The 24,711-nt window shown below is 45.5% G+C and overlaps 1 protein-coding gene across 1 annotated transcript in view; it reads left to right on the forward strand.

Moving 5' to 3' along the window:
- The window catches only part of TSPEAR (thrombospondin type laminin G domain and EAR repeats), a 48,466-nt gene that overhangs the window by 16,924 nt on the left and 6,831 nt on the right, over nucleotides 1-24,711 (forward strand). The window contains exons 7-8 of the mRNA XM_029069549.2: nucleotides 6,846-7,032; nucleotides 7,992-8,221. Coding sequence (XP_028925382.2) covers nucleotides 6,846-7,032; nucleotides 7,992-8,221 — 417 coding nt within the window. The remainder of the gene's footprint in view (nucleotides 1-6,845; nucleotides 7,033-7,991; nucleotides 8,222-24,711) is intronic.

Raw genomic sequence — 24,711 nt, forward strand, 5'->3', positions numbered from 1 at the left:
TTATTATGAACACCATTGAGGACCTGTAGTATGTAGAGCACTGTACTATAGGTACTTGGGAAGCATACTGATAAAGTGAAAGATGCAATTCCTGCTTTCAAGAAACCTGCAATCTAAGGACTTTCAATCTCTCAGTGGCTCAATCTTCATGTTGAGTTAATATAAACAAAGAATAAGTAGATTGCTTAGGAGTTACAAGTTCACCTCCCCTTGAGAGGGGCAGGAAAGAAAGGAAAGGCCAAAATGGGAAAAGAAAAGCAATAAAAAGAAACACTCCTACCTTTCCCTTACTAAAATTCCTAAGAATTTTAAAAAAGGTCATATGATTTTTTTTTTTTTCAGGTAGGGCTGGAATTTTTTTTTCCTTTTTCATCATTTTCCTTTGATCCGTTTCCCCGGTTTCCTTCACGAAATCCTCTTTCCCTAACCTTTTCACCTTGCCTTCCCACTTTCGTTTACTGATCCTGCGGACCCCAACTCTCCCTCTTCACCTCCGCTCTAACTGCTCTTTGGTCCCCCACTGGTGTACAAAATTCATCTCTCAGGCATCTTCTTTCTTCTTGACTTTCTAAAAATGGCATGGCATGGGGGTTCTAGCATGCCAACCGCCATCTGAGGTCAGTCCACTGCACTCAACTCTCGGGAAGCTATACCGGAAGCCCAAGACCCATTCCCTGCCCACAAGGGAGTTCCTTGAGCAGCTCCAACAGCTGCATTTACAGATTATCTTCAATATCAAGTAGCAAGGCGGGATCACAAACAACCAAGTCCTGGAATACAATCTGTCTCTTACCATTGGCATTTTCCTGGGTGTAGCACAGCTTCTTTTGGTGGTACTTGGGAGAGTATAGCGCATCAGAGTTGGTAAAAACATTCCCTGTCCATAACAACCTCAGAGTCTCAGGGGGATACAGACCTTTATATAAATATTTTGTAATAGGTATTGTATAGATAATAATCATGGCAGGCGCTGAACTAGGTGCTGGAGTAGATACAAGTAAATCGGGTTGGATACAGTTCCTGTTCCACGTGGGGCTCACAGTCTTAATCCCCATTTTGCAGATGAGGGAACTGAGGAAAAAAGAAGTGAAGTGACTTGTCCAAGGTCCCACAGCAGACAAGTGGTAGACCTGGGATTAGAACCCAGATCCTTCCAACTCCCAGGCCCGTGCTCTATCCACTAGGCCATGCTGCTTCTCTAATTCCATAAGTATGTACAAAAGTGCCGTGGGACGAATATCAACTGCCCAAAAGTCACAGATCTAAGTGGATCCAATAGTTGACAGTGGGATAACAAAAAGCTGCTGTTTGTTGAGCTGAAATTGAACGAGGAAAACAAGGGAAAGATCTTAAGGATGCAGTAAGGCAAAACCTCAGAAGGCATCACATCTCAACTGCAGTAGGCAGACAGTCATGACGGAGTCCGATCAAGAGGAAGTGTCTCTCTTTGAGCTGAAGCTTCAAGAGTATCGTGAGACAAAGGAGCAGAATTGAAAGCAACGTCAGGCAGTGCAAATGAAAAACATGACTGCACATTCAAAGGACAGTTGAGTTTACATGGTGTAGTCGGATTTGTGGATCCCTTATAGGGCTTTTCAGCTAAACTCACCCCATTTGGTTAATTCTTCACCATCAGTGATGTTTTTAGGACACCTGTACATACAATAAATCTTTGTGGGTGCTGGCAGGCTTGGTCATGGGTTTTTCCAAACGTTTCTCTGCCTACTGCCTCGTCTTCCTGGATCTGTGTTGTTCCCAAATGTGTTTTTCAGAATGAGTGTAGCCATTTCTATTTCTCTTCTTAGTGTTTTTGTTTTCTAAGTGAATGTGGCTAAGGCTTGTAGCTTGTGTCCAGTCTCTCACTCTGCCTTTTGCGATTGGATATGTACAATCTGGACTGGAGGTCATTTTCTACCTCAGCAGTTATTCACCTCAAGCAGCAATAGCTGTTTTGAGCTTGTTCCCCGGGAGCCTGAGTTACTGGACACTTCAGTTGCAGCCACACTTGGAGTTCACTCTGGGGTTCACGTCGACCTGCTTCTTGGGGCCGGTCCTCTTCCCAGCTATGTCACAGCCCTGGCTCCCAGACCCCAGGACCTTGCTTATATTTCCTGGCTCCAAATCCCCACCCCATCCTACGTCCAAGCTCTTGGCCTCTTCCCTTTCTCATCTCCTTGCATCGCACTTTATTTTCCAGCTCTGACTGAGTCCCTTCCCTCCTGGACCTCCAAGAACTTTGGCGGCCAGTGGTTATGGCACTAGGTTGCCTTAGGTTTCTGTCTTTTACCTCCTCCTGCTCCCACGTTGAACTCCCCAAAGATGCGCAGATAGGCACAATCACTATGACAAAAAAGTAGAACTTTTGTGGATCCCAAAGGTGTTTTGGGTGTCAAGACCAGAGAGCTTAATTTGTGGTGGTTCTATGCAATGTGGGACAGACAGCCACATTACCATTAACGTGCTTTCCAAAAGAAGCTCCTCTAATGAAAAAAAGTTCAGGTCATGTGAGCTAGTATCCTGTGTACTTGTCTGATAGCCAGGGGGGATAAGCAGGGTATTAAAAGTAAAATATAACGAATGAACAGGTAGAAGCTTGCTAAACCCATGGGCACTTTACGGTCTGCAAGTTACTTCAGATGCAGAGGGCGGCCTGAAATGTTGCCTCAGAGTAAGTATCTCCCGCGTCGGTGACAGGCTGTAACCCAGAAAAGTCTCATGCCAGGGCCTCTCTGCAGGACCTTCTTGCTGCTGTAACCCTGGGCCTGGCTGCCCAGAACTACAAGATAAAAACCCTGGGATCCCGGCCTACCAGCCGACCTGGAGACCTACCAGTCTCCAGCAAACAAATTAGAGATAGCCAGCACCTGCAAAACAATTCTGAATCTGAATGGAAACATCGTGAAATCCATCAGAGAGCTGGGGGACACAGCGGTGGACATCAGGAGACTGACAGCAGAGCACATAGGGGGCGAGGGAAAGAAGTAGAGGATGGCACTCTTCCCCCCTGGCATCTAGGTGAACTGCTCTTCTCTCCCCTCAGACTTTTCTGTGGAGAAGCAACATGGCCTAATGGGTGGAAAATGGTCCTGCGCGCCAGGAGGACCTAGATTCTAATCCTGGCTCTACCACTTGTTTGCCGTGTGACCTTGGGCAAGACACTTCACTTCTCTGGGCCTCAGTTACCTCATCTGTAAAATGGGGATTAAGACTGGGAGCCCCGTGTGGGATAGGGACTGTTTCCAACCCAATTTGCTTGTATCCACCTCGGTACTTAGCACAGTTCCTGGCACATAGTAAGAGTTTAGCAAATACAATTATTTTTAGTATTATTATTTTCCTGTGTCCCAGCTTTTCTACTAGTTCCATCTTCTCATGGCCCACTTCCACCCTCCCCCTCCTTCCCAGAATTCTGAGCCTTTCTGCCCTTCAAATTTCTTGTCAGTTGTTGACCATTTACTACTTTCTGCTGCTCCACCAAGGTGCGAAAGCAGCACTTCTTGATTCTAATCCCCACTTGGGTGGGCCACTCTCTGGACTGTGATCTCAAAAGATGAAGTGTATTTCCATGGACTGCCAAAGACTTAAGTAGGTCATGTGTACACGGTGCTCATCCTTCACTGAAAGATGTGGAAAATCAAGGCTAAGTTTCATTTTAAAAGCTTTCCATCATCCTGGCACTCTTTTTAAAACCTTTTCAGGATCCTGGCGCTAGGATCATACTAAGGCAGGGTGTGACCATGGCTGCTCTCTTGCCCCACATTCAAAACGATATCCAATGTTGGAGAGAGTCAGGTTGGGGCAGGCAATCATTTGGAAATCAGGTTTGCACATGGAGACCCTCAGGTTGGAAGAGGAGTGGGAAGCATGGGCAAACTCTTGGAAACTCTAAAGAGAGTTTCCTCTCCCTTCCTTTTTGGAAGACTCTTTAGAGATGCCTGGCTCAGCATGATTTCAAAGATCAGGTCAAGTTCTGGAGAGGAAGAATGATTCTTCACTGGACTGGCATAGGTACGCACTGCATTTTTCACAACATTGCAAGCGTATGGTGAAACATGAGGTCAGTACAATTAGCACCTGCATTTAGATGAAAGGGGGGCTTCTTTTTTTCTAATTTGGTGGTACTCAATCGAATTTCGTGGCTCATCAGGTTTGATGGAACCTAAACCGAAACCTGTGTACTCCAAAATGCTGAGGGAAACAATTACCCAGTGACTGTCTCACTATCTGATCTAGGCCAAGCATGAACTGGGCTTTAAAGCCCTGAGAAAAGTTCATTTTGTAAATGGACAATGAATTCATCCATCAGGGGCATTGGATGAAGGCTCAGGACTGAGATTATAAATTCGTCGTGGGCAAGGAACAGGTCTACCGACACTTTTCTATTCTATCAATCGATCGTATTTGTTGAGCACTTACTGTGGGTAGAGCACTCTACTAAGAACTTGGGAAAGTAATATACCAGTGTTTGGATGGGAGAGTACAATATACCAGTGTGTTGGGAGACCCTTATCCTACCCACAACAAACTTGAAGTCTCAAGGGGAGACAGACATTAATATAAGTAAGTGAATTACGAGTATGTACGTAAGTGCTGTGGGGCTGAGGGAGGGGTGAGTAAAGGATGCAAATTCAAGTGCAAGGGTGACATAGAAGGGAGTGGGAGAAGGGGAAATGAGGGTTTAGTCAGGGAAGTCCAGGTGTGCCTTTACTAAGGTTTTGAAAGGTGGAGAGACTGCCTGTTTGATATAAATAGGGAGGTCATGGCAGAATGTCGGCGAGAGGTCGGCAGCAAGATTGATGAGATCAAGGTACGGTGAGTAGGTTGGCGTTAGAGGCGTGAAGTGTGCGGGCCGATTGGTAGTAGAAGAATAGCAAGGTAAGGCAGAAGGGGACAGGGTGATTGAGTGCTTTAAAGATGATGGTAAGGAGTGTCTATTGGATGTGGAGGTGGATGGGCAGTTACTGGAGGTTCTTGAGGAGTGGGGAAACATGGACTGAATAGTTTTGTAGAAAAATGACCCCGGGGAAGAAGAGTGACGTATGGATTGGAGTGAGGAGAGACAGGAGGCAGGAAGGTCAGCAAGGAGGCCGATCCAGTAATCGAGTCATGACGGGTGCTTGGATTCATGTGGATTCGGTCCATGTTTCCCTACTCCTCAAGAACAGCGTGGCTCAGTGGAAAGAGCACGGGCTTTGGAGTCAGAGGTCATGAGTTCGAATCCCAGCTCTGCCACTTGTCAGCTGTGTGACTGTGGGCAAGTCACTTCACTTCTCTGGGCCTCAGTTCCCTCATCTGTAAAATGGGGATTAAGACTGTGAGCCCCACATGGGACATCCTGATTCCCCTGTGTCTACCCCAGCGCTTAGAACGGTGCTCGGCACAAAGTAAGCGCTTAACAAATACCAACATCATTATTATTATTATTAACCTCCAGTAGTTGCCCATCCACCTCAGCATCAGAAACTCCTTGCCATCGTCTTTAAAGCACTACATTACCCTCTCCCCTCCTGCCTTACCTTACTGCTCTTCTACCCAGCCCAACAACCCAAAACCTCGGTTTGGATGGAGAGGAAAGGGAGGATTTTAGCAGTGTTGTGAAGGTGGAATGAACAGGATTTGGAGACACTGAATAAGAGAGATGAATCAAAGATAACTCCAAGGTTACAGGCTTGTGAGACAGGGAGGATAGGTGGTGCCTCTGTAATGATGGGAAAGTCAAGGGGAGGACGGGGTTTCGGTGGGAAGATAAGGAGCTCTGTTTTGGACATGTTAAGTTTGAGGTGTCCAAGAAACCCACAAGCAGAGATGTCCTGAAGGCAGGAGGAAACACGAGACTGCAGAGAAGGAGAATGATCAGGGCTGGAGATGTAGATTTGGGAATCATCGCGTACAGATGACAATTGAAGCAGTGGGAGTGAATGGGTTCTCCCAGAGAGTGGGTGTAATGGAGAATAGAAGGGGACCCAGAACTGAACCTTGAATGACTTCCCCATTAAGGGGGTGGGAGACAGAGGAGGAGTCCACAAAAGGGTCTGAGAAGAGGCAGCCAGAGAAATAGGAGGAGAACCGGGAGAGGAGTGTTTTTACTCTCCCAAGCACTTAGTGAAGTCCTCTGCGTACAGTAAGCTCCCAATAAATGTCGTCGATTGACCGATTGGTTGATTGAGACCCCGCACAGAGGAATTGATCCTAGAGCTAATGGCCAGCTCAGTTCCACTCACATTCTCACTCCTCTACCAGTCACTTCAGCTGGGGCACCGGGTCCCATGAATAGCAAGGAGTGCCACGCATCGTAAGTGCATGTGTGATCTTCACCCGCATTATTCAACTTCAGGCGGAAGCAGAACTAGAACCCAGGTCTCTTGACTCCCAGGCCAGCGTTCCTTCACTGGACCAACAGCAGGACTCCAGAATTAGATGAGGAGGAAGCGAGAGGGAGATTCCATTAGCCTCTGGTTTTCATGAACAATACTGAAGCTGGTGGCTCAGTTTAGGAATGAGAGAGACAATCGTACGTGATGAAGTGTTCTAAAAAGTGCCACGTGATATTTTAAAAATCAGAGTTGATCAAATCAAACAGTATTCACACCAGCATCAGAATGCCCCTCGCAGACAGATACTAGCTACACTGCATAACCCTTCTAGATGGTGTGATCTAACCCAAAGGATATATTCTGCCGGTCAATGGCAGCACCTATAAAGTAAACCCAGGATTCTTCAAGGCCCCTCTGCTCTCCTCTTTCAGTTAGGTCTAGTTGAAACGCTTGCCGACACTCGGAAAGATTCCACACTGGAAGAATACTTTCAATAAAGGATTTGAGATGACCGGATTCATTATTTTTCAGATCTTCCTGGCAGTGGCTAATTTGGAGCAGAATGGAAAAGGTCAGGAGTTCTCGGTAATTTACAAGTGGAGCCACAGAAAGTTGAAATTCATCACCTACCAGAGGATCAGTACCCACAGCGCTAGGGATTGGGAGGCATTTGAAATTGAGGGAGAGTTCTTTCTGGCAGTCGCAAATCACCGAGAAGGTAAAAGAGGCATTCTTAATGGAAAAGAAAAATGGATTTAAGTTTAAAGTGGACAAACTCATTTGGCAGGGAATGTTACATTTCATATAAATAAATAAAATTGTTTCTATAGGATCAACTCTTTTTTTTTTTTTTCCCCAGGCCTACACCCATGTTTAGATGCCACTGGCAAGAATTATTTTGAAAACTCTGCATTCTCACATTATTCTTCAGGAACTAGATTTGTCCAACTTATTGGTGTCATTTGCAAACTTAAAAAGCATGCTTCTCTTTTTTTATACAAAGAATAGATAAAATCTGTTCATTTGACGATGGTTATATAAGTAACCATTGCCCAAGGCTATGCCCTCTGGAAAACAACTCGATATTCACCCGTGTTTACTTACTGTATTCTCTCAAATTGAATAGCTGCATTTTGTATATTAAAAATCTGAGCTGTTTAGAGTTTGTTCCGAGTGAATAATAGGTCCCTTCTTCTATGAGCTCATACTGTTAAAACTAAACTTGGCTTCTCTCTGTATTTTTAAAGCATTTGTATTTAAGCCAAAGTTAACAAACATGGAGTTAAGAGATACACATGTACATGGAACTGTAATTACAGAAAATGTAGACAAAGGATTATTCTTAGATCAGGTCCTAATTGCACAGAAATGAAATAATAAGAAAATATTACCAGAGTGAAAGGTCATGAAAGCTCCTGATATAATGAGTTTGTGAATTTTTGTACCTACATGAACGCATGTGCTTTGCATCTAAAGTTAATGACGTAGCCAATAAGACCATCTCTCCCCCCTCTAATGAGATTCTCGCTCTTGGCCAATGCTTGTCATTTTGGAGCTTCGTGTGAAAGAAAACAATGTGGAGAAAGTTATAACCTGTTAGTTTAATATTACTGGTCTCCTTTTAAAATGAAAAGACCTTTCAATTTCCCCTGAATTTACAAATGTTCTCCCTTCCAGGAGATAACCATAATATCAACAGTGTCATCTACAAGTGGAACCCAAGAACCGGGCTCTTTGAAGCTAATCAAACCATTGCTACCTCAGGAGCTTATGACTGGGAATTTTTTACTGTCGGACCGTACTCGTTTCTGGTTGTTGCTAATACATTTAATGGCACCTCCACTAAGGTCTACTCTCACATGTACGTCTGGCTCATCGGATCCTTTCAGCTTTTCCAGTCATTTCTGGTAAGGAAGCGTAATGAATAGAAGAAGTACCCTTAGGTACAACTCCGTAAAGTCGTTCTCCGTCTCGCCTAAGAGAGGTGCCAAGAATTAAAAAAAAAATCCTGATTATATTTCATGCCGAATAGACAGTAATTGGAAAATGGGCATCTACTTGATATAAATGAAAGCAAGCATTTCTGTAAGTCAAGTCCTCAAGCTAATACAGGCTGTTGCACTATAGGTTTACTTTGTGTTTTGGTTCATTCATTCATTCAATCGTATTTATTGAGCGCTTACTGTGTGCAGAGCACCCTACTAACTGCTTGGAATGTACAGTTAATAATGTTGGTATTTGTTAAGGGCTTACTATGTGCAGAGCACTGTTCTAAACGCTGGGGTAGATACAGGGTAATCAGGTTGTCCCACATGAGGCTCACAGTTAATCCCCATTTGACAGATGAGGTAACTGAGGCACAGAGAAGTGAAGTGACTCGCCCGCAGTCACCCAGCTGACAAGTGGCAGAGCCGGGAGTCGAACCCGTGACCTCTGACTCCGAAGCCCAGGGTCTTTCCACTGAGCCACGCTGCTACAGTTGGGCAACAGATAGAGACAATCCCTGCCCAACGGGCTCACAGTCTAAACGGGGGAGGCAGACAACGAAACGAAACAAGTAGTCAGACATCAGTACCGTCAAGATAAATAGAATCGTAGATATATACACATCATTAATAAAACAGAGTAATAATATATACAAATATGTACAAGTGCTGTGGGGAGGGGAAGGGGGAACAGCAGAGGGAGGGAGTAGGAGGAATGGAGGGAAAGGGAGGGCTCATCTCAATCCTCTCAGTTGTCACGACTGTTTTGAGTAATCAGTCGATCACATTGATTGAGCGCTTACAGTCTTCAGAGCGCTGTCCTAAGCACTTGGGAGAGTACAGAAAAACAGACAGTGCTATCCCAAGGGAGGGTAAACATCGGGTAAGCAGGTGCCTGTGTTGAACTAGAAGTTTGTCCAGAACCAAAGAGGCCGTTCCTATTCTCTGCATTCATCTAAAAATATATAAATGACTGATTTATATATATTTATTTATATATAAATATATAAATGCTGGACTTCTCTTGGAAATTCACTCATACTCAAGCTGTAAAACTAAAATGATTAATTACTGGGCACACAGGAAGTATGATTTCATGAGTTCTATTTCTGATCATTCAAATATATTTCCTTCTCCGTTTCTTTCCTCTGTCTTGACTCACCTGCACCCCAAAAGAGTGAGGACAAAATCTTTCAGGATAATCAGACGGATTCTTCCCTCCTAGCTCCAAAAGGGCCCAACCAACAGTGACCTTTTTTATGGTATTTATTAAGTGCTTACTACGTGCCAGACACTGTACTAAGCGCTGGAGTTATACAAGCTAATCAGGTTGGACACAGTCCGTGTCCCATATGGGGCTCACAGTCTTAATCCCCATTTTCCAGACGAGGTGACCGAGGTACAGAGAAGTTAAGCAACTTGCCCAAGTTCACACAGCAGACAAGTGGCAGAGCTGGGATTAGAACCCATATCCTGCCTACCCCCAGATCCGTCCTCCATCTACTAGGCAACGTTGCTTCCCCTCCTACAAAACAGGGAGCAGTCTCCTTCCTCCATCCTCCCTTCATCAACCCTTCAAAGAGCTCATCAAATCATGCTTCCTGATTGCGTGCTCAGTATTTAATCGTTTTCGTTTTATAAATTGAGTATGACTGATATTACAAGAGAAAAAGTCCTTCATTCATTCAATAGTATTTATTGAGCGCTTACTAGGTGCAGAGCACTGGACTAGGCGCTTGGAATGAACAAGTCGGCAACAGATAGAGACGGTCCCTCTGTAAGTCCAGTAAGTCCCTCTGTAAGACTCTAAGTCCAGCAGAGCCCTCAGTCTTTTCACATTTTTTGGATGAATGTGGGGAAAAGGAGTGTCCTCTTTGATGTTGCATAAATTTTTAGTTCTCCAAATCACCGCCCGGGGAACTAAGACACTATAAGGGAGGTGTCAGACGCGGAACATTTTAGCAGCTGCTGATCTCCCCGCAGAATCGCCAGGACCCAGACGGTTACTCTCCCCCCCGACCTTCAAAGCCTTACTGAAGGGACATCCCCTCCAAGAGGCCTTCCCTGACTAAGCCCTCCTTTCCTCAGTGGAAAGAGCATGGGCTTTGGAGTCAGAGGTCATGGGTTCAAATCCCAGCTCTGCTGCTTAAATGGTGGTATTTGTTAAGCGCTTACTATGTGCAAAGCACTGTTCTAAGCGCTGGGGGAAACAAGGTGATCAGATTGTCCCACGTGGGGCTCACAGTTTTAATCCCCATTTTACAGAGGAGGTAACTGAGGCACAGAGAAGTTAAGTGACTTGCCCACAGTCGCACAGCTGGCAAGCGGCGGAGTTGGGATTCGAACCCATGAGCTCTGACTCCCGAGCCCGGGCTCTTGCCACTGTACCATACTTGTCAGCTGCGTGACTGTGGGCAAGTCACTTCATTTCTCTGTGCCTCAGGTACCTCATCTGTAAAATGGGGATGAAGACCGTGAGCCCCACGTGGGACAACCTGATTCCCCTGTGTTTACCCCAGTGCTTAGAACAGTGCTCTGCACATAATAAGCACTTAAATACCAACATTATTATTATTATTCCTCTTCTCCCTCCTTCTGCCTCTCCCTGATTTGTTCCCTTTATTCGTTCTCCCTCCCAGACCCATAGCACTTATGTACGTACCTGTAATTTATTTATTTATACTCATGTCCTTCTTCCCCTCTAGACTGTAAGCTCATTTGATTGTTATATTGTCCTCTCCCAAATGCTTAGTACAGTGCTCCGCGTACGGTAAGAGCTCAATAAGAAGCAACATAGCATAATGGGTAGAGCTTGGGCCTGGGAGTTGTGGGTTCTAATCCCAACTCTGCCACTCGTCTGCTATGTGGACTTGGGCAAGTCACTTCACTTCTCTGTGCCTCAGTTACCTCATCTATAAAATGGGGATTGAGACTTTGAGCCCCACGTGGCAGCGTGGCTCAGTGGAAAGAGCCCGGGCTTGGGAGTCAGAGGTCATGGTTTCGAATCCTGACTCCGCCCCCTTGTCAGCTGTGTGACTGTGGGCAAGTCACTTGACTTCTCCGTGCCTCCGTTCCCTCATCTGTAAAATGGGGATGAAGACCGTGAGCCTCACGTGGGACAACCTCATTCCCCTGGATCTACCCCAGCGCTTAGAACAGCGCTCTGCACGTAGTAAGCGCTTAACAAATACCAACATCATTATTATTATGTGGGACAGGGACTGTGTCTAACCTGATTTGCTTATATCCACTCCAGTGCTTAGGACAGTGCCTGGCACGCTTAACAAATATCATTATTATCATTAATGAATATTATTGAATGACTGAACGAATGACCTTGACTCTGCCCGCTAATGGTGAGGACCAGAGAAACACTCCAGGTTTGTGTGGTTCGTGGTGGTTCGTAGAAGTTGAATGAAGGAGGTAGACAGTTTTCCCCGTTGTTAGGGATTTTTGATGGAAGCCCAATTCAAATATTCACTTGGCCCACCCCTAACTGATGTGTGAAACCAGGGAAAATGTCTCCCTTAATAGGGACACAAGCTCAGGATGGTTTAGAGGGAATCCACCTCTCAAGATAAAACGGTTTGTTTTGGCTGCCGTAGCTAATGATGAGTTCGAACTGCCCCGGATTCCTTATTCTTACAGCTCTGCGTAAGGAGGAAGAACCTACTTGTTAGGGCACGGGAGAACTGTTTCTCCTTTGTTTCTTAACACCGGTACTAAAAGGGCCTGATTGAATGTGGTGGCGATTCTCTTCTGTGATGTTTTAAACCGGTGATGTTTCCTTGGCAACTTGATTGAAAAAATGCCCTTAGGTTGGATATAGAAGTGGAAAACCAGTTAGTCTTTAAATCTTTGTGGCCGAGCAAATTAAATGGAGGGTATTAAAAGGACCGTTAAATGAACTGTAATGGACGGTTCCTATTGTAGAAATGAAGATTTCACTTCTAAAGGTTTGGACTTCTATCAGATAATTTTTAAAGTGAACTTAACATGCTCTCCATAAACTAGTGTTAACATCTGTTTGACTTGTCTATTCTCCAGTGAATGGTGATTTGCGAGTTTATAAATCTATTCAAAGGAGCCACTTGGTCGCCACTTCCCTCCACTGAGCATAGCTTTGACTCCAGGAAAGCGGTGTGGCCTGCTGGAAAGGGTCCGGGCCCGGGAATCAGAGGACCTGGGTTCTAATCCCAGCTTTCCCACTTGTCTGCTGTGTGACCTTGGGCAAGTCACTTTATTTCTCTGTGTCCCAGTTACCTCATCTGTAAAACGGGGATTAAGATTGTGAGTCCCATGTGGGACAGGGACTGTGTCCAACCTTGAATCTACGCCAGTGCTCAACGCGGTGCCTGACACACAAAAAAAGACAAGCAACCTGCTTATAAACGTCACGGAAAATTCAAAGCACCCCATCTAGCAGAGCTGTATTTCGGAGTCAAAATTCCATCTATTTATCAAGCAATGGCAATTTTGAGTGCTTACTGATTGCAAAGCACTGTACTAAGAGCTTGGGAGAGTACAGAATTGGTAGACATATTTCCCGCCCACAAGGAGCTCACGTTCTAGAGAGGAACTCACAGTCAGGGTTTACGAGGGCAATAAGGGGAAATCAGGGCATATCCCATAATGATATTTAATTTATTTCTGTTCACCCTAGTTATCCCTGAACCTGGAAAAAAACAGCTGAAAAATTGCTGCTTTTCCTCTCCAAAATTCTCCTCCAGCTGCAGAAAAACAGATCTGCAATTACGGGCAAATCAAAAGAGTTATTTCTATATTGCTTTAAAATAAGATAGAGCTCCCCCCGCTCCCAGAAAACTCCCCGGCAATTTTTTCTGTGGTTGAAGCAAAAGGAAAACTGTGCTTGGGGAGCTTTGGGTATAATTGGGGCGATTAGGTTTTAAATCTTGAATTCTGAGACATCTCTTTGAAAATGCTGCCATAGTCTAGTGTGAAGAGGAATAGGGAGTGGTTGGTAGCTGTGGACATGGTTTGTCCTGAGGGATGTAGCAAGATTTTGACAGCTGGGAAGGGTTTGGGTGGAGAATTCTTCTCAGTGGGGTGTGGGCGTGTTTGGCAGTGGAACAGGAACATTCATTCAATAGTATTTATTGAGTGCTTACTAAAAATAAATAAATAATGTTGGTATTTGTTAAGCGCCTACTATGTGCAGAGCACTGTTCTAAGCGCTGGGGGGGGATACAGGGTCATCGGGTTGTCCCACGTGGGGCTCACAGTCTTCATCCCCCTTTTACAGATGAGGTCACTGAGGCACAGAGAAGTTAAGTGACTTGCCCACAGTCACACAGCTGACAAGTGGCAGAGCCGGAATTAGAACCCATGACCTCTGACTGCCCAGCCCGGGCTCTTTCCACTAAGCCACGCTGCTTCTCTGTGTGCAGAGCACTGTACTAAGCGCTTAGAATGTACAATTCGGCGACAGATAGAGACAATCCCCGCCCACTGACGGGCTCGCAGTCTGATCGGGGGAGACAGACTAAAACAAGACAACTTAATCACGATAAATAGAATCAAGGGGATGTACACCTCATTAACAAAATAAATAAGTAATAAAAATATATACAAACGAGCACAGGGCTGACAATCTTAATCCCAGGACCGAGACCTCTGGGAGACATCCTGTGGGAGGGATGGGGAGGAGGAGGGAGAGAGGTTGAGATCTCCGTAGTTACATTTGGGAAGATGATCATAGTAACCCCTATAAGGGAGCAAATATTAATAATCCTAATGGTCATATTTGTTAAGCACTTATTATAATTTTGGTATTTGTAAAGTGCTTACTGTTTGCCAGGGACTGTACTAACTGATGGGGTGGATACAGAGTAACAATAATAATAATAACGGTATTTGTTAAGCACCGACTCTGTGCCATCACTGTTCTTACCGATACGAGGTAATCAGGTCGTCCCGTGTGGGGCTCGGTCTTAATCCCCATTTTGCAGATGAGGTAACTGAGACACAGAGACTTGAAGTGACTTGCCCAAAGTCACACAGCTGATAACTGGCAGAGTCTGGATTAGAACTCTCGACCTCTGACTCCCAAGCCCGTGCTCTTTCCACTTAGCCACGCTGCTAATCGGGATAGACACAGTCCCTATCCCACATGGGGCTCACAGTTTAATTAGGAGGGAGATGTTTTCAGAATATCTGTTTTTCCTGCAGCGTCGAGGATTTCAGCCTATTCTTGACTGACTAAAAAGGAGATTTGCTACTAGTACTTTTGGTCATAAAATAGTAAGGAGGGCTAAAATCTGCCAGGTTTATGTTAAGGTTTTTTTCTTTGCTTTGTTTTTTTAATGCGTGGAAAGAGCGTAAGCCTGGGAGCAAGGAGGTCATGAGGTCTAATCCCTGCTCTGCCACGTGTCTGCTGTGTGACCTTGAGCAAGTCACTTTACTTCTCTCTTCCTCAGTTACCTCATCTGTAAAATGGGGATTGAAGCTGTGAGCCCCATGTGGGACAGGGACTGTGTCCAACTCGATTTGCTTTTATCCACCCCAGTGCTTAGTACAGTGCCTGACACATAGTAAGTTCTTAACACATACCATTATTATTACCGTTAATACTGTAATATAATACGAAGAATAATAATGAGGTTGTATCCCTGTACTTAAGATTCTGACTGGCCTGAAAATCTGCTCACCTACAACCCAGAGTGCTGTACTTGGCTTTTGACACTGTATCATGGCATAACATATATTAAGTATTGTGTCACCTAAGGAACAATCCCTTACACCGCATAGGTGGATACAGACTATTTAAAAAAAAATCATAGAATCTCTCAAAGAAAAACCCCAAACCAACCCTAAGATCTCTGAAAATCTAAATGCTCTTTTTGCCTAGCCCTAAAAATGCTACCAGATAAATAATTGAAACACATCCTTCTGGTCATATGCAGGTATACTTGTTCTGATTTTCAGTGGTTTCCTCACTGGGTCTCACTGGTAGAATATCTCAGACCACTATCTCTTGGGGCGATGTTATCAAAAAATATTTTGATGTTGCCTGGAGGCTAGTTTTAATTCTCTAATTGCTACCTCTCGGGAAGATAGTTGAAGTGTGCAATTAATGGGTGTTAGTGTAACAGGAGATTTCTACTCACCGTTATGAAATGTTTGAGTTAAAATTAGCCATCGCCTCATACCTCACTTTACCCTTGAGAAAGCAGAGAAAGTACACGCATACGCACGGACACACATGCACACACACACACAAAACCTGGATAGCCTAATCTGTTTAAACTTTGCAGGAAAGCTGACCCACTTTTTTCTAGTTCACTCCTCTCTAAAAGTACATTATCCTAAAGCCCTTTAGTAAATCCAAGCAGAGCCCTTCATTTAATCTGTCTATTGATACATCCGTAGCTAGCCTAGCCCCACCAAACTAGCTAAAAAGGTTTCTAGTGCAACAGGTTAGCCCAAGGAGTGTCCATTATTCTAAAATGATCCATCTGTCTTTATGGACAAAATAAGACTTCTCTGCTTGTGAATTAGACCTACCCATGACCGAGAAAAGGTGGTGACTTCGCTGTATGTAATTTTCACCATAAATACAGCATCTCTAGACGAGATGCAGCTGCCTTTTGAATGTGATTTCCAGAAAAGCAAGCATCAGGCGTAACAAACGATAGGGAAGGTGCTCTTGGAAAGCGTGCTAGTTCTTTAAAGTTCTGTGGAAAGCAGGGTTTTGTGACAGGCGAACCCCAAACCCAGGTGACATGCAATGAATCTCACTGAAGAAAGGTATTATACATGCCTATAATAATAATGATAATTGTAGTATTTGTCAAGTGCTTACTATGTGCCAGGTACTGGGGTGGATAAAAGCTAATCGGGTTGGACGCAGTCCCTGTCCCATATGGGGCTCACAGTCTCAATCCACATTTTATAAATGATGTAACTCAGGCCAGAGAAGGCCCTTCATTCATCCTCCGTCCCATTCCCACGACACATATGTGAGAGACTGTGTGTGGAAATGTTTATAGGGTAATTCTCTCTACCGTACATATAGCCGACAGGATTTCATTTCGTCACTATTCCTCCTACTGACTCCAGCACCGTATGTCCATTTGGGAGATCAATTCTGTACAGATCTAAGTCCGTGATCATTCAGGGTGTGATTTTCTTTTCATCTGTGAGATCGTGTTCTGTTTCACCTGTGCGGTATTTTAAAAATAGAGATCTGCTGCCTCTAGCTTGTGTTCTTTTTATCATTTATCGGAAGTTGTTTGGCCCAAGGCCGCGCTTTTTAGGGGAGATAAATGTTCTTTCAAAAACAGGATTTTGGAGACAGTTCACCGAGCAAACCAGCTAAATGTTCTTTCAAAAACAGGATTTTGGAGACAGTTCACCGAGCAAACCAGATATTAAGTGCTAGGGCAGCATTGACAGTCCTCGAGACATGATCTCAGAGCCAACTTTAGGCAAGCAGGAAACACTAATGCCATCTCTGAATCCATCCCAGGAACACAGGCACCTGCCTAACTGAGAGAGGGTATTATATGCCTTCCCATTTCTTCCCAGTCCTGTCTCCCGGCCCCATTACCATCCCAGGTGGACTCAGAACCCAGGCGTTGAGCTGAGGCTGAAGGCAGGAAGTCCAAGGTCGTCATTACCACAAGCAGGCTGACAATTGAACTAACCAGGAGACTCTTAGGGATAATAATTGTGGTAAGGGATGCCATACTCATTTTAAATCCATACATTCCCGGAGGCATTTTCTGGTTCAGCCACCCTGAGTAAATGCGGTATTTGTTAAGCACTTACTATGTGCCAAGGACCGCACTAAGTGCTGGGGCAGATACAGGATAATCACATCTCACATGGGGCTCACACTCTAAGTATGAGTCAATCCAACAATCTATCGTAATTATTGAGCACTAAGTGGTTGGGAGAGTACAGCGTAAAAATATAACAGAGTCGGTAGACACGTTCCCTGCCCACAGTGAGCTCACAGACTAGAGGGGGAGATTAGACCGTAAGCCCGTCGATTAGACCGTGAGCCCGTCAAAGGGCAGGGACTGTCTCTATCTGTTACCGATTTGTCCATTCCAAGCGCTTAGTACAGTGCTCTGCACATAGTAAGTGCTCAATGAATACTATTGAATGAATGAATGGACATTAAGATAAATAAATCACAGAGAGGTACTTCAGTGCTGTGGGGCTGAGGGAGGCGTGCAGAAAGGGAGTAAATCCAAGGGAAAATGTAGGACGGAGAACAGGTAATGAATCCCCAGTTTGCAGATGAGGGAACTGAGGCACAGAGAAGTGAAGTGATTTGCCCAAGGTCACCCAGCATTTTAATTGCCGAGCTGGGATCAGAACCGGGGTCCTCTGACTTCCAGGCGTGTGCTCTTTGTAGTAGGCCTGCTGCTTCCTAAATGAACGACTCTTTTTACAAAAAGTGGTTTTTCAAGCTTTCTTCGGTTGGGTTAGAAACAAGACTGCTACTTTTTATGTCATTAAGAAACACTCTGGATCCTTTAGCTTGGTTTTTTTAGCTCCATGAACTTCTGCTCATGCGGCCTCTCTGAATAAGTCACTAGAAGGGGCCGTACTGGATCCACATGTCCCGGTCACAAATGCCAGCCCACATGGCTGCGGGACTTTCTTCTAGCTGTCTGAGGAAAGCTCTCGGGGCTTTGCAGGCAAGAGATTCGCCTGCAAAAACTTGCTAAGGTTTCCCTTAACAAGAGAGGGAAAAGCCAGATTATTGTGCTCATGTTAGCGTTACCTCATCTCCATTCATTCATTGCCACCGACGGAATGGTGAGTCGAATCACTTAAAATGCTGTTTTTCAGCTCTCGGTTGTGTAGTCTCGGTTATGTAGTCGCAGCACTTAATACGGTGCCTGGCACATAGTAAGTATTTTAACATTATTATTGTTATTAGTCATTTCTAGCCTCATGAAAACCAACCTTCAGATACTCCCTGCTGAAGCCCTAGTGGGCTGATCATTTTCGGGCGGAAACCGTCTCGGGGGAGCGTTTAACCGGAGGGACTCTCAGGTGTGACCTTGCTGCCATTATCCCAGGTCTGACCAAGTCTGCCGGGAACGTGATTTTTCTAGAGGTGCTGTTCTCAAGTCATTTTGCTGTGTTTTCTTGTAAGTAATTGCTGCCGTGGGATTTTGAGGGCAGGTTTCCAGGGAAATTCCAGGTTGACTGAAATACCCTACATAGGGAAAGAACCATTTTGAGGTTTCAGAAAGCTCCCTCGCTTAATCAACCCTCAGAAGCAGTGTTGCTTCAGGCAATTATACGTGGTTGCTTAGTGGAGGTTGGTTTTGCCAAAGCCGTTTTGATTGTTGGGATTTATTCCCCTCCGTCGATTAGTATCTAATAAGCTTTGAATTACCAAGAGTGACATGCGATTGCCATGAGCTTAGGACCGGATTCATTTAAATCGCAGGTTGCACGGATAACCTTCGGTAACGTGAGTCGCGGAAATTGGGACGGCAAATGCTTCTCTGCTTTACCTCCAACTCTCTGTTTGTGAAAATCACTAGCGCGGTCTCACAGTACATCAGCAGATTAAAGGGGTGGCCCTGTTTGAGGTTGGCTTCAAATACAATTAACTAGAAAATTGGACTTGGATAGAAATGAATCTTGAACCTTCAGGGACAACCTATTCCCTAAATGATATGTTTTACAATACTAAGATACCCTTACAAAAAATTCATATACGTTCAAATAAGATTTCGTATAAAAATTCATTTCTCAGGGTGATGTAGACAACATAAACACAGACATACTTACAAACGTATCATCACTTATGAATGTCTGTGCCTCAGTTACCTCATCTGTAAAATGGGGATTAAGACCGTGAACCCCACGTGGGACAACCTGATTCCCCTGTGTCTACCCCAGCGCTTAGCACAGTGCTGTGCACACAGTAAGCGCTTAACGAATACCGACATTAAGGGAAGCAGCGTGGCTCAGCGGAAAGAGCCCGGGCTTGGGAGTCAGAGGTCATGGGTTCGAATCCCGGCCTTGTCACTTGGCAGCTGTGTGACCTTGGGCAAGTCACTTAACTTCTCTGTGCCTCAGTTCCCTCATCTGTAAAATGGGGATGAAGACTACTGGGAGCCTCCCGAGGGACAACCTGATGACCCTGGATCTACTCCAGCGCTTAGAACAGTGCTCTGCACAGAGTCAGCGCTTAATAAATGCCAACATTATTAATGCAGACCCTGAGCGCAGGGTGGGCAGGAAAGATGTCTGTTGTATTGTACTCACCCAAGCGCTTAGTACAGTGCTTTGCACACAGCAAGTGCTCATTCGATACGATTGAATGAATGGAGGCAATCTTCATAGTCTGTGGAGGACGGAATAACCTAACGGCATGTCCTGCGGGCAACAAGTTGTTGGGTAACTACTCTGACACCCCCCAACCTGCCTGCCATCGCCATACATTTCGTGGTATATACAAGCATGGCATAGTGGATAGAGCATGGTTCTGGGAGTCTGAAGGTCATGAATTCTAATCCTGACTCCTCCACCTGTCCGCTGTGTGACCTTAGGCAAGTCACTTCACTTCTCTCTGCCTCAGATACCTCACCTGTGAAATGGGGAATAAGACTCTGAGCCCTATGTGGTACAGGGACTGTGTCCATCCTGATTTGCTTTTCTCCACCCCAGCGCTTAGGAATAATGTTGGTAGTTGTTAAGCGCTCACTACGTGCAGAGCGCTGTTCTAAGCGCTGGGGGAGATACAGGGTCATCGGGTTGTCCCACGTGAGGCTCGCAGTTAATCCCCGTTTTCCAGATGAGGTAACTGAGGCACAGAGAAACGAAGCGACTCGCCTCTTTTTCTGAGATGTAGTTCAATATCATAATTTGTATTTTGGCCTAGCCCGGTACGTTCTTGTGCTATTTAAAAAAAAAAAAATCATTGATCTACTTAAAGGCTGCAGAGAGGAATGAATCTTCTGCCCTGATATAGACTATTTAACTAATTGATCCCGAAAATTGTGGTGGAGACTGTCGTCGTCACTCTTCCCACCGCGTCTTGAGGAGTGCTGTTCTTAGGGGGAGATGGCAAATAGAATCCAGGTCACTCATCTCCTTCGAAAGGCGTCGTGGGTCTGACCCAAATTCCAAACTGGCTAAATCTCCGCAGCCTAAATAAAAGCTGCATTTTAAGCGTTCATTTTAAGTGTACAGTCATGGGAAGCAGCGCGGCTCAGTGGAAAGAGCCCGGGCTTCGGAGTCAGAGGTCATGGGTTCGACTCCCGGCTCTGCCACCTGTCAGCTGGGTGACCGTGGGCGAGTCGCTTCGCTTCTCTGGGCCTCAGTGACCTCGTCGGTAAAATGGGGATCAACCGTGGGCCTCACGTGGGACGACCCGATGACCCCGTATCTCCCCCAGCGCTTAGAACGGTGCTCTGCACATGGGAAGCGCTTAACAAATACCAACCTTATTATTATTAAGTCTTTTCCTTATTCCCTGGTTTTCTCCATTTAAAATAATAATAATAATAAGGTATTTCTTAAGTGCTTCCACTGTGACGAGCACGGGGATAAGCTCTGGGATAGATATAGTCCCCGCGGATCCGGTACGGTCCCTGTCCAACTGTTAGAGAAGCAGCGTGGTGTAGTGGATAGAGCCTGGACCCGGGAGTCAGGAGGTCATGGGTTCTAATTCCCTCCTCCACCACGTCTGCTGTGTGACCTTGGGCAAGTCACTTCACTTCTCTGGGCCTCAGTTCTGGCTCAGTGGAAAGAGCCTGGGCTTAGGAGTCAGAAGTCACGGGTTCGACTCCCGGCTCCGCCACTTGTCAGCTGTGTGACTGTGAGCGAGTCACTTCGCTGCTCCGTGCCTCAGTGACCTCATCTGTAAAATGGGGATTAACTGTAAGCCTCACGTGGGACAACCTGATTACCCTGTATCTACCCCAGCGCTTAGAACAGTGCTCTGCACATAGTAAGCGCTTAACAAATGCCAACGTTATTATTATTTGTAAAATGGGGATTGAGACTGTGAGTCCTATGTGGGACAGGGACTGTGTCCAATCTAATCACCCTGTCTCTCCCCCAGCACTTAGAACAGTGCTTGGCACGTAGTAAGCACTTCACAAATATCATCATGATTATTATTTACTGTTTGAGGGGTAGGGGCAACGGATGTTTTAATGCCTGTTTTATAGATAACAAAACTGAGGCATGGAGTAGTTAAATGACTTTGTCCAAGGTCACACAGCAGGCAAGTAGCAGATCCAGGATGAGGACCCAGGGCTCCAACTCCCAGACCCAGAGTCTTTCTGATGAATCAAGCTGCTTCTCAGCCACACATTGATAAACAGATGATATCTGTAAGCTGTCTGGAGATCCTTGCCCAAAGGTGGTCTGAAAGTGTAAAATACCGTACAAGTAAAACTATATCTTGCGACATAAAATTCTCAGTATCACACCGAGCAACTCGTGTTCTATTTCAAAGACTCCCCATTCAGGTCGAATTGGGCCTTACTTTAAAGAATTAAAATGAATTCTCGTGTTTTCTGCCCTCCGATTCTTTATCACCAATCCGTTCAAACCGGAGGAAGATTATCTTTCAAGCGTAACCCCGTTCTGTTCCCTGTTCTTCGCCTCTCATCTCAGAAAAGTTGCCTCTGCCTAGGAATTCTGGGTAACAGCACCCTCTACTGCAGCATGAGAAAAACTAAAACTTTTTCTTGTCCAAAATTTACATTTCCTGATTTCACCGGGGTCGGGGCTTCACCTCCTTTTGGGGTATATCTATTTTTATTGCAGAGAGAAGAGTAATGGATCACAGCCCTCCATGGCCAACTTTCATTCTCAAAGATGTCACTCCTCAGGGAGAGAGCCTCTCCTCATAGGTTGGTCGTCTTCGTAAAGGAGAGCAAACCCTTTCCCGCGTGCCGGCCTAGCGAGCTGCATTTCCCCTGCTCTCTACGGGCAGGGAACGTGTCCGTTAATTCCGTTGCATCGTACGCTCGAAATGCTTAGTACAGGGCTCTGCACACCGTAAGCTCTCAGGAATAGCCGTGATTGATCGACTGATCGTAATTTACCAATGGGTTCTGAGCAGCGTTCACTCCAAGCGGCCAGAAGGTGCGCACAACGCTGTGCAAGTTTGCAAGGGATTCCCTCTTGGTTACGTTCAAGGATCTCATCTCTCTGTTAGCTCTCCTATCTATTAATTAACCGTTGCTTGGCCAAATATGTGCCAAGCACTGTACTAAGTCCTGGGGTACACACAAGACAGATTGAACACAACCCCTGTCCCACATGGGGCTCACAATCTAAGTAGGAGGGAGAACAGGTCCTGAGTCTCCACTTTACAGATGAGGAAACTAAGGCCCAGGGAAGTGAAGTGACTTGCCTAAGATCATACATCGGGCAAGCTGCAGAGACAGGATTAGAACGCAGCTCCTTCGACTCCCAGGCCTTTGCTCTCTCCACCAAATGAAAGACAACCCTACCTGCCTGCTGACTTGGAGTCCTTCGCCATTCATTCATTCAATCAGTAGTATTTATTGAGCGCTTACTACGTGCAGAGCACTGTACTAAGCGCTTGGAGTGGACAAATTGGCAACAGAGACAGTCCCTGCCCGTCGGCGGGCTTACGGTCTAATCGACGGGCTCACAGTCTAATCGAACCACACCACATGAACCGGCGTACGCGACTGGGCTTTAAAATTTGTTCCGCCCCCTCTGCTAGCTTGGGGCTGTCCTCGCTGAAGCTGCCTGGGTAAACCGCCATCATTCATCCTCCAAACACGGGTCACTCAGTGAAGCTGCGGGGCTCGGTGGTCTGCTTCCATCCCAGTCTGCTCCGGAGTCTGAGATCACCCGGGCATTTAGATTTTTTTCATAATGGATACAACGAGTTAACTTTTAGATGTTTCCATTTTCCTCCAGTCCACTTGAATTCAGTTTCCATTCTTTTGGGATGAACTGGCTCTGTGAAAATTGCCGTTTTCAATTTTTTTTCCACCATATCTCCATCTCCATTCTCTTCATTTCGTCCTCGACCTTTGGTGCGGCAGACTGGGAAGTCTTCTACGTTGGAGACAGAATCTTCCTGGCTCAGCCACAGTGATGACAGGGAAACGCTAATAAAAAATAACTCCTATGCTGTCAACTCAGTTATCTATGAGCTTAACATCACTGCATAGATTTTGTCAGATTTCAGGATATTCGCACCTACCGGTGTCCCAGGGCCTCAATGTTCATCATCTATCCTCCGGTTTTATCGTTTGTTGTTGCTTACGGTTCACAAGCAGTTTGAGCAAGGGAACAGAACTGGGAGGGAAGCATCAAGGGGTGTGCTACTGGAGGTTGGGATTTGAAGGGATGAAGGAGAAAAGGAGGGAAATAGTGGAAAGGAAGAGAAGAGAGAAGTAGGTAGGGGAGAGAGGGAGCAGGAGTAGGAGAGAAAGGAAAATATGCTCACTGGTGCTTCTCCTTTTCACCTTTGGTTATATTAATATTTTTCCCCCCTTTCCCTCTGCTCCTCCCCCTCTCCCTTCCCTTCCCCTCAGCACTGTACTCATCCGCTCAACTGTATATATTTTCATTACCCAATTTATTTTGTTGATGAGATGTACATCACCTTGATTCTATTATTTTGTTAATGAGATATACGTCGCCTTGATTCTATTTATTTGTTATTGTTTTAATGAGATGTTCATCCCCTTGATTCTATTTATTGCTAGTGTTTTTGTCCGTCTCCCCCGATTAGACTGTAAGCCCATCATAGGGCAGGGACTATCTATATCTGTTATGGATTTGTACATTCCAAGCGCTTAGCACAGTGCTCCGCCCATAGTAAGCGCTCAATAAATACTATGGAATGAATGAATGAATTAATGTCTGTCTCCCCCTCTGGACTGTAAGTTCACTGTGGGCAGGGACTGTGTCTGTTCTACTGTACTCTCCCTGGCTCTTAATACCGTGCTCTGCACACAGTAAGGGCTCAGTAAATACGATTGACTGACTGACTGACAAGCTAAGTGCGGATGCCTCAGGGGAGAGGGTGGAAATGGCACTCCAAGGCTACCAGATTATAGGCACCATTTCCCTTTCTCCCAGCCTCAAAATTTCCACGGGGAAGCGTTCTCCACTCTCTTCGCTCCCAAAGGGATGTCCCGGAGATCCGGCGTTACCCAGGTCGGTGACGTCTGTGAGGCCCTGCGGGCAGGGGGTTGCTTCCTTGCTGTGCCCCCAGGGAGGGCGTGAATATGGGGAAGCAGCTAGATCTTAAGGAATTGGGAGTGTTTCTTTTCCTTTTCCTGTTTGGTGTCTCATAGATACTAGTGCAAATACTCTGGGACAAATCTGAAATCACCTGGGCATTTAGATTTCTTTCATGCTGAATCCAACAAGTTAACTTTGAGATGTTCCCATTTTCCTCCAGTCCACTT

This window comes from Ornithorhynchus anatinus, chromosome 7 (assembly GCF_004115215.2).
Source record: "Ornithorhynchus anatinus isolate Pmale09 chromosome 7, mOrnAna1.pri.v4, whole genome shotgun sequence".
NCBI lineage: Eukaryota > Metazoa > Chordata > Mammalia > Monotremata > Ornithorhynchidae > Ornithorhynchus > Ornithorhynchus anatinus.